At 49.1% G+C, this 17,961-nt stretch overlaps 1 protein-coding gene across 1 annotated transcript in view; it reads left to right on the forward strand.

Annotated features, from left to right (window-relative positions):
- The window catches only part of LOC139017637 (T cell receptor alpha chain MC.7.G5-like), a 288,027-nt gene extending 276,297 nt beyond the window's left edge, over positions 1-11,730 (forward strand). The window contains exons 5-8 of the mRNA XM_070426261.1: positions 7,717-7,974; positions 9,452-9,496; positions 10,383-10,490; positions 11,202-11,730. Coding sequence (XP_070282362.1) covers positions 7,717-7,974; positions 9,452-9,496; positions 10,383-10,489 — 410 coding nt within the window. The 3' untranslated portion in view covers position 10,490; positions 11,202-11,730. The remainder of the gene's footprint in view (positions 1-7,716; positions 7,975-9,451; positions 9,497-10,382; positions 10,491-11,201) is intronic.
- The last annotated feature ends 6,231 nt before the right edge of the window (positions 11,731-17,961 follow it).

Here is a 17,961-nt window from a genome sequence, read left to right on the forward strand (position 1 = left end):
TAGAGGGCCTTCTTGTTCAATGTATTTACTAAGCAACTATTATATTCTAAGCACTTTGCTCCATGCAAGAAAGGGAGGGAGGCAGGACAATGCAGACCTCTGCTCTGGGGATCTCGCAGGGGGTAAACTCGGCACAGAGGCGATTGCGCCAGCATCACAGTGTTGCAGTGGAGGCATACAAGTCACAATGGGAGCAGAAAGGAAGGTGCCGGACCTCCTGGCCTAGCTGCCTGGTACATATATCCACCCTGCATGGCCCCGTAAACCCCGTGGCCAGCACCCTCCCTCCCTCACCCTTACACCTCCTCAGCCTAGCATAGGTGTCACTGAACAAATGATTGTTGAAAAAAAATGCCTTCTGGTGAGGGAAGGCTTGAGTAGAGGTGTAGTGGCTGTTCAGAATCTATTGGCTTAGACCAGGGGTGGGCAAACTTTTTGACTCGAGGGCCACAATGGGTTCTTAAACTGGACCGGAGGGCCGGAACAAAAGCATGAATGGAGTGTTTGTGTGAACTAATATAAATTCAAAGTAAACATCATTACATAAAAGGGTACGGTCTTTTTTTTTTTTTTAGTTTTATTCATTTCAAACGGGCCAAATCCGGCCCGCGGGCCGTAGTTTGCCCACGGTTGGCTTAGACAGTAGCAAGGAGTCTCCGATGGAGGTGTTAGACTTCAAAACAAGAAAATTAGAGAATCCATCCAAATGCTCACAGTGAGGGGAAGGAGATCCCATCTCCCCAGGGAAACTTCCTCCCTGTTTGTCTGTTCATTTGTTGTTTCATCAAGGCCTCTTCCCTGTCGTGAGGCAGTGCAGGCTGCATTTAGAAAGCCTGGAACCCATCATACTTCTCAAGATCCAGCATTCAGAAGCATACATACAATACCTGTGATAGGGAAGCAGCACAAATGGGTTTGAGCAGAAAAAGGAGAGAGGCCTAATGATAACTACACGAAGTCCACTTGAGAGACGCCCCCACCCAGGGAATGTCTCCATTAGGACAAGACTCTTCTTTGAAGTACACAGCTCCAAGGTGTGTGGGAAGGTGTGTGGAAGGAAAACTGATAAATTCACATGTGGGAAAGGCTTCAAAGTTGCCATTGTTCCTAGTAGGTCAGCCCTGCAAATGTTGGGGCGCCTTGGGTCCTGCAGGTGGACTGCATCTGTATCTGCCCTCAAGCTGTGGGAGGAGAACTTGCTATACAGTGGATACCATGTCCAGCCATTGCCCAAATAGAATGGTTTCATAATGATTAGAAAGAAATAATCTGCATCAATGAGGCTGTGTCCACAGGACTAGGTAAAACAAACAGATTCAGAACACAGAAAACTTAAGGATAAAATTAGGCTAAAATTTAGGATGGAATTTTAAATACTTGGAACTAGAGAAAGGACTTACAAGGAACATATATTTTAAGGTGCATGTGTTCTATAGGCGTTGATGAGTGGTGTTTTGGTGTGGGTGTTTTTTTAAGATTATTGGATCAAATAGGTTTGAGAATCTCTGGATTTCCTTACCAGCAGGACTTCTCAGAGCCTTTAAAGTGGTACTATACATTGTCAGTCTTCAAGTATACTTGTCTAAACCACTCTCAAACTTTGGAGACTTTTATTCTCCGCATGGATATCAACCTGAATCTTAGAAACCTCCAGAGAAAGAGTTCTCGAGCCCCATATGTAACTTACTCCAGATTTTCACAACCCTCACAGTTAAGAAGTCCTCCTGTGCATTTATGTGAATATTCCCATGGCAATTTTAATCTGTCTTTCTCTGCCCTCCAGGAACCACTCTCTAAAAGGGGTGTCCTTCATAGACCTCCATTCCATGATTAAGCCCTACCCATCTTTTCCACTGTTATAAAGCTTCCCTCAAGATTCATTTCCAAAATTAATCTCTGGTTCTTCTCCAGGCTCTTCCAATTCAGCTGTGGGACCCAGAATGGGCATCCACCCTCCAGAAGGCCAGACCAGCTCAAGCTGGCTTTGAGGGAAAGGTCCGTGGGATGGTTACAAAGGAAGCTGAGGAATTAGGACTCAGTGAGCCAGACTTCTCTCAGAGATAGGGGGATTTGGAAGAGCCTATAACACAGGGACAGGATGCATCGCTGCCCAGGAAGGCTGGCCCTGCCTGGTTAGAGTTCTTGTAAAACATCCTCCTATTGTGTGGCATCTGGTGGCTATAGTAAGCTGATCTTTGGAGCCGGGACCAGGCTGGCTGTACACCCATGTGAGTAAGACCATGCAAATGACCAGGGTAAAAGTAACTGATGACTTGTCTATGAGAAAACAAGCAATGATTTATGGCAAAGTCAGGGATAAATGGAACATTTGTTTTCCATTTCTACAAGCTCTCGGTGACTTAAAATGTTCCCATTTCTCATATTCAAGACAGAAATGCCAAGAGTCAGCAGAGTAAATAAAAATCTGAGGGGAAAATTTATGAAAACATAAAAAGAGTTCCAGATACCTGGTGCTATCAAGCAACGCCTATAACATCAGCACCAGATAATCTGAACATTCAGGAAATCAGCTAAGTGTCCTTGGGGGGAAAGAGATGGTTAATGGCAAACACAAATTCTCTCGTATTGCAGCAGGTAGCTAAATTCCCTGGTTTGGCTAATGAGCAGAATCTTCCTCTCTGGAGTTTAAGTAGAGTTTTGAACCTCTCTCAGGATAAAAGTGACTCCGACCCCTATTTAAACAGCAGTTATGCCTTGTGAAATAACAAGCCGTGGAGGCAAGATGGTAGGGGCTTATAACACAGCTTGGGAGGCTGGCAGATCTGGGGAAAATTCTGTCTCTTCTCTGTCTAGCTAATAGACTCCAGTTTCTCAAAAGCAAAATGACAATAACCACATCATAATAATATGAGACAATACCCAGTACATAGGCAGTAATCAATAAATGATAGCTTTTCTAAATTATTATTATCATCAAGGTAGTGCTGTATTAAAGCTCACATTATTACAAAGGGAAAGGGGGACCGCTTCCCTGGGAAATAGAAAGTCTAAGAAACAAAGACCCAGGGAGGCTTTTAGGCTGGTGCTCTCAGATCCTGGTGGGTTCCAGCAGATTAACATCAGGAAGGTTATTGCAAAGTCCTTACTTGTAGTGGGGAAATACTGGTGTTAACAAGCTCATCTTTGGAGCAGGGACCAGAGTGAGTGTCCAGCCAAGTAAGTAGAGTGGGGCAAGGGTGGACATTGACAACTAATTCTTTTTTGTCCAAGAGGCTGAGTTGAGCCCAGGTATTTTCTTCAGTAGGATCCCAAATGGTTCTTTCCACTCATCCCTCAAATATCCTCCCATCTAGCCCTCAATGCCCCAGAAACATCCTTAGTCTGGGACCTAAAGAATCATGAAGCAGGTGATGGGCAAGTAGTCCTGGGCCTTCCACGAAAAGATCCAAGACACTGCTCCCCTGAGCAAGGAGTTCTGCTCTACTAAATTATTGGTTTATTAAAATCACAACCTCCAACCCAGAGCACTACAGCAGGATGGGGCAGGAGGGAAAGGATTGGACACACCCGAGACAAAATCTCAACAAAAAGGAGCAGAAGGTCTAACTCTAAAGAGGGTGATTCTCCAGTCCTTTTCCTATTGAAGTAGGAGGTAGGGCCAGTGAGTTTCTGTGCTGGTGTCAACTGCAGTGTGCCTCCGGAGGAATGACTGGTAAACTCACATTTGGGAAAGGGACCCAAGTGTCCATAATATCTGGTGAGTCATCCCAGATGGCACCACTTGCAACCCCATGGGCCAGTGCCATTAATCCTTGCCCTTGGGATCTTGGTAATGACTATGGTAAGGCCAATTGTGGGTGTTCTAACTGATTGCCTTACAGAGGCCTTTATGAAGGAAGAAGCCATCATTATCAATCTTTAAAGTCTGTGTTTCTCTAGGTCAAACACATTAAAATTGAACTCTAATTGTCCAATGGATATTTTTAAATGCCTTCAATGTGGTCATTACTCAGTAAAATATTAGACTGGGTATAGAGACGTCTTAGATTTCTGACCTGTCCCTAAATAGGATAAAAACTAGCAAAAGGGACAGAACTATTGTAAATTCATCAACCTAAAGACTATTTTAGTATTGACCAATTGATGATGTCAATAGGCACATTAGAGATTCAGAGGAATAGGGTCTTGGCCAGAAAGTTGGCATAGATGGAGATGGCTTTCTTTATGCAGTAGAAAAAGATCCCTTGAGCCTGAAAGATAAATAAGATCTATATGAACAAAGAAAGGAGAGAGAGTGGGTTCCAGGCACAAAGAACAACAAGAAAGAAGGCATTGTCTTAAGATTAAACAAGGCACGTGCAATCGGGCATAAGTAAATACATCTGATAATAAGGTTAGATGGAGAGAAAGGCAAAGATGTCTTCTTAGGCAATGAAGAAAATGAATATGAGAGCCTTCAAGAGAATACAAACAGTCAAGGCCATGGCCAGCCACTGGGAAACAGAATCCAATTTAGAAATGCAGACCAGATAGGAAGGTGAAAGACCAGCTCTTTCCATGGATAGCTCATGGCCCAGGGGCCTCCCCTCTCCTTCCTCAATGGGCTGGAAGAGGGGTTACCCCATCCCTCAGAGGAGAAACTAAGGGTTTCTGTAATGGAGATATTGGAAGTGGTATGGCAGTGTTGCCTCCCAGTTGCAATTTGGCAAAGGCACCAGAGTTTCCATCATTCCCGGTAAGTCTCCCCAGGAAGTGTTACTGTTTCCTAAGGCTCACCGGAGCCTCGGCAGGATGTCAGTTTCTCTTACTCATATTTCTGGGTTCCTAGGGTCTAACTGCAAAGCACAGATTTAGTGGTAAGGGAGCTTTCAATCACTGCTGTGGTCCTGGGGACCCAAAGCACAGAGCATTGGGACACATGCTTTTGTGGTTAGTTTTGAATTCAAATGAAAGTTTAGGATCTAGAATAGCTGAACTTCCACGTTGAAAAGTCTCGCTAGAGCTACCTTTGGAGATATCATCTATGGTAGGACATGTTTATCTTGCTAGGGTGGAACAGGATGCTTCTCTCCCAGAAGCCCTTAAAGCCCTCGAAATTAAAAGTGACTTATTTCTTGTTTGCAGATAAAAATATTAAGGTTGCGCCAGAGGTACATGGGAGTAAAAGTAAACTGGGGCTTTAAAAAATCAAGTTTAGGGATGAGTACCAGCTTCTTTAACCAAAAAGCCTAATAAGCAGAAATTTTGCAAACCTGATGGTCAGTAGGCCATGTATTTATTCAACAGTTGTTTGAGCACCTAGTACTAGTATGTGGTAGATACCAGGGATGGGGCAGTAAACCAGAGACGGGCCTGTGCTGTCACGGAGCTGACATCCCAAGGAGCCAATACTCTTATAGGGCATATAAAGGGCTTGAGAGAGGAAATTCAAGATTTGGAAGATTATGGCAGACCCTGAATGTCATGCCAAGAAGTTAGGCCATTATTCAACAGGCAGTAGAGAATCCCTGGATTATTTAGAACAGACAGTTCTAGCCAAGTACTTTGGAGGATGAGCTCAAAGAAGAGATTGAGAAGAGGGATGTGGGGAGAGGATGAACAAGGGAGGAAATCAGAGCTAGGGAAGATGAACAGGAGAAACAACAGCAAAATTGCGAATAGGGAAGCCCAAAGGGTATTAACTGATAAAAAACAGGGAGTGAAAAAAGCTAAAAGTCACCTCAATTATTCTGACTGCATTTATTGCTATTTTATTTTGATTTCTCATCAGCAAAGCTGAGCAATTGGTCTGCCCCTGGTAGTCACCCCTCACAAACTTCAGGATAGCTTTTCAGTCTCACACTCAACTCCTTCTGTCTTTCCTCAAAGTCTCATGATCTGTGGCATTGCTCTCTCCAGACTGATGCTTTCCAATAGGACTTTCTGTGATGTGGAAATGGTCTATCAGTCTGCACCATCCAATATAGCAGCCACCTCATAAAATGAGATTTTAATTTTTAACTGAATTTTTAAGTTTATTTAATTTTAGTTAACTTTCATTTAAATAGCCACATGTAGCTAAAGACTATCGATCATATTGGACAGCGAGGTCTTGACCTTCTCCAGCCTGATATCCATTGGCTCTAACACTTAAGTGAGTGTTTAACCAGGACTCAAAGTTGGGCATCTGGCCCCCACAGCCATCCCTCCGCCCCCTTCAGGCCAAACTGCATCTGGTGGCAACTTGTCCTCTGCCTTCTTTTGGAGGCCACATTCTCTCAGCATCTCCACATCTTCATGCTCCCCTTCCCAGTCACACCCACGACTCCCACTGATGACTAAAAAATCCTTTGGGGTGTGTTGGTACTGCTAATAACTTCCCATCCCTCCCCTCCCAGTAAAAGATTTATGTCATAGGACCTTAACCCACAGGGATGCCAAGTCCCACAGTACGCGGAGATTAGAGGGAAGCTGGCAGAATCCTTCGGGGCCAAAGCTGTGGATGTCCCTTACATGTGACCATGGACCCAGTATGCTCCGCTGCTCCAGGGATCGCCCCACCCGCAGGCAGTTCTGCCTTGACTCAGCATCCCAAGACCATGCCGAGGGCTAATTTCCCGTTTCAGGTCCAGCTGGATGTCTGCATTGCCAAGGCCACCCTGGCTGGCTCCGTAAGTGGGGTGCAGCACTAGTCTGAGAAGCCTTGTATGCATGGTGAGGAGCTGTGGGAGCAGAGAACCACAGGGGCAGGAAGCTGTAGTCCCAACCCTGCTGTAATCTCTCTGGGTGGCCCCAATGTGTTAATCCTCCCTGCAAACCTCTGCTTCTTCCTCTAAAGGCAGGAGGTCTGAAAGAACAAACAATGAGAATTACATTAAAACACTAAACCCTACGGAAATGCTGAAAAATGATTCTCAGCACTGAGGAAAAGCCTTCAGCAACTCCTGCTTCCCGGGGGTGAAGAGTAGAAACTATGCATTACTCGGTAGCACATTGTGGTAACAATATCCTGGTAGTATCAGTAGCTACAACTACTTGCATCTGTTCAATACTTTATTAAATATAATTTTATATGGAAAAACTCTTATTAGTTTCTCAGAAAAACCTCCTTAGGAAGGTGAACGAGGTAACATCTTCAATTTACAAATGAAATTCCTGAGATTTAAGGGGTGGGATGACTTGCTCAGGCTTGCATCTAATAAACGGTAGAGCCAGGGCTTGGATAGAAGTCTTCGATTTATAGTCCAAAACTTCTATAGATGTGAGAAATCTCCTAGTAGTGTGACTCACCTTCTAACTTAATTCCAGCCTATTGTAAATTTCCAGGTCCTACCAATGCCCAGCGTAAGTGTGAGAGGCCAAGCCAGATTCCACGATGTACGGTTTTCGTTGCTGGGCCTTTTCTCTGCGCTCACTTGTCCTGCCAGAGTTGTGTTTTCTATCAGGCCTGCTGAGCGTTTGAGAAGTTCCCATTGAGTAGAAGAGTGAGTGGGCCTTCATTTCTGGTTTCCTTGAATGGCAGGCAGGACCTGGCAGAGGACATTCACTAAGAGCCTGGCCTCTTGGCCAGGACTCACGGCTTGTACCTGTGCCTGAGTCCCAGTCTGTTGCAAGCAGGTGGTTTCTAGAATGTTCTTTTCCATCTAAAGCTTGAAAATGTCACCTGCCAGGCCCAATGTGTCCTGCTCTTGCCCATCACTGGCATCTGGACTCAGGCCTCAGTTGGGGCAAAGAGAGAAACGAGCATCTCCTAACCCAGCTCCTTTCGGCCCACAGATATCAAGGACCCTGACCCCGCCGTGTACCAGCTAAGAAGCCCTACATCCAGCAACACTTCCGTCTGCCTATTCACCGACTTTGATTCTAACGCCAATGTGTCACAAGACCAGAAGTCCACTGTGATCAGCTCTAACAGCACGGCGCTGGACATGAGGGCCATGGATTCCAAGAGCAACGGTGCTCTGCACTGGAGTGACAGCCCTGATTTCATGTGTGACAGTACCTTCAAGGATAAGACCTTCTACCCCAGCTCAGGTGAGTACAGCCTCTATGCCTGTGCAAGCAGTCTTCACCCTGAGGCCTAGCTAGGCGGGAGCTCTCTCCGGCCGATGACAACTAAATGCTGCTGTGATTGGTGGCCTCAGCCTCATCAATTGTCAGCAAAGCCCCCTTGTTACTGAGCACCAGTGAGCCCCATCCCGGCAGGCCACGGAATGTCCCGGGCAAAAAGAGAAGGGGAGAAGCAGGCAGGAGAGGGCACTGGCTCTCGGTCTCACTCACTCTGAGTTCCTACCTCCCTGCCTCTGCTTGAGCTGTTTGCCCCTAACCCCTCTTCCAGGCCCCATTCTAATGCCCTTCTCCAGTTCCCTCCCCTCGTTTCTTTTTCTCAGCCAGCCCCTGACCTCACTCAGTCATTCAACAACCACTGATTGTGTACACATGGAATGCCAGGCCCTGGAGTGGAGCAGTAAAAAAGCCCAGTGAGGGGTTTCCCTAAGGAAATTTCATTCCAGTTGAGGGAAACCATCCGTCAGGAAGGAGAAGTCTATATAGCTTCAGATTATAGTATATGCTTTAACTTGGAGTTGAGGAAACAGCCACCTTAGGGACAAAAGTCAGGAAAGGGCTCTCTGGGGAAATTTATTTGAGCTGAGATATAAAGAGTGAAAGCCATGCCAAGGGCAGAGAAAGGACCCTGTGGAGACCTGAGGCAGGAGCTTAGTGAGGAAGCAGAAGAGCAGTAAGAAATGAGAGGGAAGAAGCAGGCAAGGGCCAGATCAGAGGGCCTCTCAGATCATGAATGGACAGGTATTATTCTAATTACCATAAGAAGCTATGGTCTGGCTTTAAGCAGGGAAATAACATTTGGTTTACTTGCTAAAAGAGCACTTTGACTGCTGGTGGGGATTGGATTGCAGGAGCAAGAGTGGAAGCAGTAAGGAAGCTAATGCAGCAGAGAGGTGAGGGAGGTCAGGACAGGGTCCCCTAGTTGGGACTCAAAGGTAGAACTACGCAGAGATGAGAAGGAAAAGAGGGTATCAAGGAAGGTGTCTGGATTTTATGCCTGAGCAGCTGAATCAATGATAGTGTCATTTCCTGAGACGGAGGAAACAAAGGAAGAAATTTGGGGTACAGGGATGGACGACATTACAGCATCTATACCTCTATGGCACTTGTCACTGTGTGTATCTTACTGCCTCTATCGGACGCCAGCCTGGAAGCTGCCCAAGGGCAGGGTCTGTGTCTCACGGTTCCTGTGGCCTTGGGTCACGTAACCTGAACTTTGCACAATCAGTGTTTGTTAAGTGAGTGAAGTGGTGCCCAGAAGCCAGGGTGTTGGTCCAGCGGCTCTCCCAGCAGGTGCCCACATGTGACAAGTTCCCTCCAGATCTCTCCACGAGGAAATATAGAAAATGCTATAGACACTCACTTGTCCCACTCCAAGGAGGTCTGGAGTGGGAGAGTCGGCACACTCTGGACTCTAAGAAAATTTCTTTTTTTCTCCTTTTAGGATTTCCCTGTGATGCCACGTTGACAGAGAAAGGCTTTGAAACAGGTAAGAGAGGGGTCTGTCCTCTCTTTTCATGGCTTTGCATGGGTTTGGGGAGCAGTGAGCCCACAGTAACCCTGCCTGGGTAGGGGAGGTTAGCGGGAACTTGTGGATCTAGGAGTGAAGTCATGAGGAACAGGAACAGCAGTTCAAGCCCTCCCCAGAGCTGCCGGGGTCCTTTCTGGATCCCCAGGTTCCTCTCATCATCTCTCATTTTCTTTTCCATTCTGAGAAATTGGAGGATGAGTCTCTAGGTTCACTCACCCAATGACTCACTTCTAGGCTTCTGAATGCCTTTCAGTCACTCCACCGTCAGGAAAGCCAACAAGAGCTTCTGGGTGGCCCCGCTGTGAAATTTCTAATGAGCTTATAGCCCTAACCTAACCAGGTCACCCTGAGGGCAGCTGCCCTCCATGCCAGGCGGTTTTGCCTTCTTTCAAGAAAAGCAGCAGAACTCATGTAGATGGTGATCTTCTCTCTCAAGGACCCCATCGCTCCTCCCCGCCTACCCTGGGCCCACGTTCATTTCCACTTGAGCTGTTTTTATGAGTCATCTGCTTGTGGCTCGACCGCTGGCTTCTCACTTAGGGGCCCAGACCCAAGGGATTGCAGTGAGTTCTGAGCACCCACCTCCTCCCCGTCTCCTAACGGGGCTCAGAAATAAAATAAGACTAAGTGCAGTTGCTGTTTCCCTTTTGAAATGAAATATTATTGATCCCGAGAAATGTACGAATTTTAGGAAGGGATGTGCACAGAGCTCAAAGGAGAGGTGGATCCAGGTGCTGAAAGCCACCCCACCCTGCTTTCGAGAAAGCCATGGGCAAGCCATAGGGTGCTGCGCAGACTTCAGGTGCACATGCTTATCAACCACTGCGGCCTCTTGGTTTTGCAGATATGAACCTAAACTTCCAAAACCTGTCAGTGATCGGGCTCCGCATCCTATTCCTGAAAGTGGCCGGCTTCAACCTGCTCATGACGCTGCGGCTGTGGTCCAGCTGAGGTGAGCGGGCATCTCAGCCAGTCGGTGGGGTTTGAGGGTCTTGGGGTGGGTCCCCAAGCTCTGAAAGCAAACCTGTCCTCAGGATCTTCTTTTTAGGTGCTAAGTCTGGGCCCACCAAACTCCTCCGTTTTTTTCCTGTTAGGAGTTCCTCTTGTTAATAACCATGGCCTAGGATATTTGCGTAACACAGAACACTCCTCAGGTGACACAGTCACCTCAGCTGAGTCATGTCTCACAAAGTGTGAGCAGTGGCTATTATCCTCATTTTCGAAAGGAGGAAACTGAGGCCAAGTGATATCAAGAGCCACACACTAATGAGTAAGAAAAAAAAATAGAGAAATGCAGGACCCCAACACGCATTTATACTTCTACTGTACCTTCCATCATGCCTCCCATCACATCCCTTTCATTGCAAAACCTGGTGGGGCTCCCAATTCCTTTCCTCATGTCCTGTGCCTCCAATATATGAGAAGAAATTACACTCTTATTATTATATTATACCCTCATCCTGGCAGGAGGCTCCACGCCCTTTCCCCCCAGTGTCCATGGTCATCCTGCTGACCAGCGCATCCCATCCTACCACCATCAAAAACAACTCCAGGGTCCATTTGCTCCTAGAACTCTGCAAGTGGAGGCATCTCCATCGCATCCCCCGCTGTCCAGGATTTGTCTCCTCAGTGCCCAGCCTGACTTTGTTCTTCCTCATTCCAGGTCAGCAAGAATGTGAGAGCCCAATGCTCCTCTCTGCTCGCTCCTCACCGCCCTTCTCTCCCTCAAGCCTCCATGAAGGAGAAGGCTCCCTCCACCTCTCAGGCCCCACTGACAATGCCACCAACTGGATCCTACCAGATATTTGCAATCAAGATGTTGAAGAGCTGCCAAATGCTGCTACCACTCCTTCTGTGCCCCCACTGCTGCTTGTCACTGCCCCATGTTCCCAGCAAAGGCAGAGGCTACTGCAGCTTCTCCTGGCTGTGGCCCCCCTCCCCTGCCAGAGACTGCTTCTGATGCCCCACTGGGTGGTGGATCACCAGGGGGTTCTCTCAGGTTCTAGCTCCTGGAGAATGTTGTGAGGAGCTTATATTTTTTTAAATAGTGTTCATAAAGAAATACGTATCACCCTTTTCCCCAAGATGTGGGGGAAATTATCTCATTATCTAGGCCCTGCTGTGCTGTGTATCTAAGCCACGTTGTATATTCTGCTGCCCTGGCTTCATTAAAAGTGATTTGGAAGAGCAAAGACTGTCTCCTGTTTGACTGGGTTTGGCCGGGGTCACTTTCAGCTCACTGTTGATCACTAGCTGAGCAGAGGGAAACCAACACATTTGTCTATGATGACATCCAGGGAGCCTAACTCAACAAGCTGCATAAGTCAACCTCTTCTTGGAAGAACCTCTAAAAAATTCCACTTAGAAGGCTGTGCTGGGGGCAAGGCAAACCCACTTAAAAGCTTGGGTCCCTATTCTTCCGTTTTCATGCCACACCACTGGGCCACTTGTGGCAGGAGGCCCATGGACATGGGTGGTAGCAACTGTAGTTAAAATTTGGCAGACAGGGACCACACAGCAAGTATCCCCAAGATGCCACCCACTGCCTCCTGTCCCCCAGGAACATTGCCTTTGCCTTTCCTTTCAGACTGATTTCCCGTAGAAGCTGTACATTGTCCCACAAATTCGTGGCTGGGGACCACCCAATAGTCCACCGCCTGGGTCCCAACCCAGTGCCCAGCTCCTTGGGGCGAGGGGGGTCGGGGGGGGGGGAGATTATGACCCTAGCTAGACTTTATACTCCCACCATCCTGGATGTGAGGATAAGAACAGGGGAGATGAGCTCTCTTCCCTCGAGCCCAGGAACTAAGCCAAGGAGAGTAGATGCCTCACACCCTCCCTGGAGGACAGAAGGTGGGACTCCCTGGGGCCCCAAGAAACTCCTGAGCCTCCTGCTGCCTGAGCACCGTTCCTCGTGTCATAGATGCTAATGGGAACCCCCCTCAGAGATCACTCAGCCATTCAGCTCTCAATTACTGCTATGAAGACTAAAGCCTACCCCAGCCTGCATGAGCATCGGCCTCTGACCCAGGAGGTCATGCTTCAATTCCCGGTCATATGCCTGGGTTGTGGGCTCGATCCCCAGTATGAGACGTATAGGAGGCAGCCAATAAATGATTCTTTCTCATCATTGATGTTTCTCTCTCCCTCTCTCTCTTCCTCTCTGAAATCAATAAAAATGTAATAATAATAATAATAATTAATCATAATAAACAGACGAAAGCCTAGTGGTCGGAGGGCATCCTATCTCCAAATACCTCTAAGGTCCACCTGCATGTCTCTGACCACATCAGTTAGAAACATGCAAGTCCTTCCAGCTACCATCCAGGCCTGCTTCTGTTCACGGCGACAGAGCCACCAGCTCAGCAGGTGACCTGGGCATATCCCTCCCTCCATAAGCTCCAGGGCCACCACCTGTAACATGTCAGCTGAGACTGGAGGCTGCCTCCAGCTCCATGCACCTCTGATTCCATGGCATCCGTGGAACCCCGCTGTCCGTGTCCTGGCCAGCCCCACTGGGTGTAGTTACAATCCCCAGCTCCCTGAGCCGCTTCACCTGCAGCCTCAACACAAGTCCCTTTAATGATCACTAATTGGAAAGGTCTCCATGGAAGTCCCATCACAGCGGCTCACTCACACGCAGGAGCACCGGAACCTCCCTCCCAAAGGCAGGATGTGCCGCCTGCAGGGAACGCAACGCTGCCTGCTCATCAGTCTGGCACAGGGCCGGCGGTTCCACCGCTGGGGGTTTCTTTCCATTAATTCTCTTCCCCGTATTAGATGAAAATGTCCCTGGGAGCGCTAACAGGGCAAGTGTTTATCAACCGTTAAAACCTTAGCGCAAATTAGTCTGTCTTCTTTCTCCCCTAAAGTGCTCATTCACCCCGGTCTGTATACAAAAGATCAAGCGAAGGACAAGTAGGTGGCCAGGGAGGCAGGTCTGCTCCTGAGAGGTGGTTGCAAAGATACTGAGGCTGAAGGGGACACGGGCTTGGGGCAGGGACCCTGTAAGGCAGTAAAGGGCCCAAAGACAGGCCCCTCCAAGGACCCTGGAGGAGGCCCAGACTGAGGAAGGCCAAGGGAGCCCGTGGAGTGGTGCCAGCCCAGGGCCTCAGAGGGCAGGGCCCACAGTCACTGGACTCCTAAGGCCACCCGAGGACTTGTGAGGTGACATGGCTGGCGATCCACCCAGACCCTGGAGGGAGTCAGGCCTCCTCCTCCCAGGCCCTGTCCAAGTTGAGGGTGTCGAGGCCTCAGGCAGGTGGGAGGCCATCTGGACTTATGGTCAGCACTGCCCCTTAAGAAGCTTCCACCTCAAACCAGGGGTTCCTCGACCCCAGAAAGAACTTTCCCCTAAGTCTGAGGTTGTTAAGCCTAAAGCCCATTAAGGCCCAGTCAGAAAGCAACCCAGGGGCCACTGGATGTGCTGTGGAGGAAAGTGGGTACAGAGACACCCTTGGTCCACTCTGTGCTCACATCTGGCCCCGGCCCCACTGGGGACGTCAGGGGAAGCAAAGTGGCCTTGTAAGGAGGCCCAGGGGAAGGGCTCCTGTGCCCACTAGCAGGGTCAGCGCTGGACTAGGCCCGTGGAGCAGGGACCAGGTGCTGTCCAGCCTGGAGGGAAGAGGTCGCATTGGAAACCTGGAGACGTGGTCACCAAGTCCGTCTGGAGGCCCTGCCACGCAGAGCCTGAGTCCCCGTGAGCAGGGCCCAGCTTCAAGGAGGGAAGGCTGCCCTCCCAGCCGAGCTCGTCACAAAGGCCAGTTAGAGAATAGATGTCTCTGGACAGCAGGGCTACTGCCCCAAAAGGCTTCCCCTCAGGCCAGCCCTGGAGGCAGGAGAATGGACCAAATGGCTTCTCGTGAATTCAGGCCTAAGAGCCTAGAAGATCCTCTGACACTTCACGCAGAGACCTGCCCACTGAGGACAGTTGGAATCACAGTCCAGTCAGGAGAAGGGCAGACTAAGTGAGTATGTGCTTCAGGAACACCTCTGCCGTGACCCACCCCGGAGAGGCAGCCACCTTCGTCTTGAAGGATTGTTTATCGTCTTGGTTTGCCGATAAAATTCAACTCCCCTAGGGTTACATGGAAAGCCCTTTACAGATATCACCTTTTCAGGCAACATCTCGGCAAGAAATGCCACTGGCCTGAGAGCACTTTGGATGGGAAGTGCACCTCGTTCACCCGTGTCTGCAACACCCAGCACAGTGCCTGGCTCACAGCGCGTGCTCAATATACACTTAACCAGCAAAAGGACGAATAAACGATTAGTGTGATCGGGCCCTCAGGAGGGAGCCAAGTTAGGGGGGGAGCATAAGAGAAGGGAAGGGGGGATGGATAGAGGGGGTGGCCTGTTTCACAGATTTGCCAAAAGCAACCTATCAAGAGCTACCAGGGAAAGTAAAACTCAGGGAGGGCCCTTGGCCAGCGCAGCCCCCACGGCACTCGGCTAATACATCCTGGGGGGTGGTGACTCTGGGAAGGCATCGGGGCATCCAGCGTCAGCGCTCTGGTCACTGAGCAGCCCGGCCAACGTCCAGGGCTGAAGGCCCCATTACCACTCCACCTCTCATTCTCCACGTCTTATCTTAATGCCCCTTCTCCAATCTACCTCCGGGGGCAATGGGTGGGCCAGGGGGAGCCAGCTGCGGGCTTTCTGTTAATAACTATACTGGCTGATGAGGACCCGACGCAGGACCACCGGCCCTGCCTCTGTGTAAGGTCACCTGGTTTGCAGGCTTCGTCTCATCCAGACACACATGCGTGAGGTTTCCTCTGAGCATCACATTAATTTTGAAATTAATAAACAGGTCAGACAGTGAGTCAGTCGCCAGAAGTAGGACAGGAAATGGAAAAAAATCTCCCACTTCCCTCCAGGTGTTTGGGGGCTTGGGACAGCCCCTTCCCATTTCCATGACGTCATGGTTGCCGAGAGGGGCAAGTAGGGCACCCTTTGAAGCTCTCCCGCAAAAGCCACATCCTCTGGAAAGAAGAGTTAAAAATACTGAGTTCGAGATACCATCGCCCTAGGCCACGTGCCGAGGCCAGGCAGCCTGGGCCGTTACACCGCCAACCACAGGTGCGGCAGGAAGGCCCCAAGCAGGAGGGGCTGGCAGCCCCGCCCAGCAGCAGGCTGAGATGCTGCACACCCCATCACTGAGAGGCCTCCCCTGCCCCACCTCTGCACCCCGCTTCTGAACCAAGCCCTAAGATCAAACCTTGATCTCACCTCATTAAACCCTTGCTTAATACAGGACAGGCCCTCAACGCTTAAGTCCAGCTCACCTTTCCCTAGGTGTGGGTGCCACATCTGTCCACAAACACAACTGGAGCTGGTTCTCAAAAAAAAAAAAACTCAGTCCAGGCAAGGCCAGAGTGATGGCCCTGACTGACATCTGCATCTCAGAGACCAGAATACCAGAATTCAGGACGCGAGGGGGCAAGGGGCCTGAAAGCTGAGACCAGAACCTAAGACCCAGGGAACGAACACAGGACTTGGACATCCTGCACTGTGACAGTGTCCTCAGCCATCCACCTGGGGGCAGCAGCGCTCCACCAAAGAGGCCTCTTTCTCCTCCATCTGTTCAATCTGGGGATAGAAAACCCTCAAAGCTTAGGAAAACCTCTTTCCCAAGGAAAATAAAGGGCGGGTGACTTATTCTGCGAGTCCCTGCCCTTTGCCAGTTACTGCACTGGGTTCCCGGCCCGTGTAATCCTGTCACCCCAAGGAGAGAAGGTCTGGGACTGGCCCCACAGGCAGCAGGGGGCACCCTTTGCCCAGGATCCTCAGGCCTGTTCATCCAGAGCGCCAGAGGGAGCCCTGAGAAAGGGACCCCTGAGAAAGGGAGCCCTGAGAAAGGGACCCCTGAGAAAGGGACTGGGCAGCCCTGCTGCCTGGGGGAGCAGTCAGAATCAAGTAGTCTAGGCGGGGTCCAAGACCTACACTTTCCTTAGCTTGCGCCCTGGGCAGGTCTCTAACCACCCACATCCATGGGAGCCCACATGGGGTCAGTGCTCTCAGAGAACAGTAAGAACAAGGCTTGCTTTCACGTTGCCTACAAGCCAGAGGCTCTGGGTGGGGATGCAGTCTCTGTTCAAACCCTACTACACCACACAGATGAACTTCCAGAACAGGCTAAGGAATCACCGGTATCGGGTGCCTCTGGGGTAGGAGGATTGACTGCAAAGGGGCACAACGAATCCCTTCTGTGGTGGGATGTTCTGTATCTTGATCTGGGTGATGGTAACAGAGATCAAAATGTGTCACACTGTACACCTAAGATTTGTGCATTTCAGTCTATGTAAGTTGTATCTCAGTAAAGTACTGGTCCCTTTAAATACACACAGTTTCTGTCCTTAAGGAGCTAACATTCCAGTGAGGACCTGGCATGAGACGTATCAATGACTGTGATTGCTTGGGGGAGGTTTTTGTTACTGTATTTCGGGGGTGAGTCCTGAGGCAGAAATCCAGAGACCCAGTTACCTGTAACCTTCACTACCCTCACTAGCCTTCTCTCCTAGGGCTTTTAACTTTCCTGAGTCTCCATTTTTTCATTAATCAAACATTAAAAAGGAACCCACTTCATTGTTGTTGAAGGGATCATAAAAGATAATGGGTGTGAAAATGCTTAGTAAACTGAAATTCAAATTATAAGGGGATGCCCAGAAAGATGAACTGTGATCCCGCGTCAGGTCAGTCGGGCTGGGTCAGACTGGACCACCGCAACTAAATAAAAGCGGGGCAGCCCTTAACCGAGCCCGACCCGTGAGCTTAGGGCTCTGAGGCCCACTGTGTCTCACTGTTTCCCACAGTGGATGGCCACTGCTCCCTTCACTATGGCCCCAGGAGTTTCTTTTCTTTTTTTTTTTTTCTGTAAATAGGTACTTTTTAAAAAAATCTTTATTGTTGAAAGTATTACATAGGTTCTCTTTTTCCCCCCATTAACCTCTTCCAGCCAGCTCCCGTCCCTCCCCCCTCTTCCCCCCCACCCAGGTCCTCACCACCCCATTGTGTGTGTCTATGGATTATGCATATATGCATACAAGTTCATTGGTTGATCTCTTCCCACCCACCCTCCCCTGCCTGCCCTCTGAGGTTCAACAATCTGTTCATGCTTCTATGTCTCTGTATCTATTTTTGTTCAATTTATATTGGTCATTAGGTTCCATATATGAGTGAGATCATGTGATACTTATCTTTCTCTGACTGGCTTATTTCACTTAGCATAGTACTCTCCAGTTCCATCCATGCTGTTGCAAATGGTAAGAGTTCTTTCTTTTTTACAGCAGCATAGTATTCCATTGTGTAAACATACCATAGTTTTTAGTACTTGGATGGGAGACCCAGGGGTTTCCTGTTACATCATCACTTGCCTTCTGTTGTCCCCTCCACAGCTTCCAGCTCCAGAAGAGCTGACGAAG

The sequence above is a fragment of the Myotis yumanensis genome, unplaced genomic scaffold (assembly GCF_028538775.1).
Source record: "Myotis yumanensis isolate MYYU_CA2020_CCGP unplaced genomic scaffold, mMyoYum1.0.hap1 SCAF_1, whole genome shotgun sequence".
Lineage (NCBI taxonomy): Eukaryota > Metazoa > Chordata > Mammalia > Chiroptera > Vespertilionidae > Myotis > Myotis yumanensis.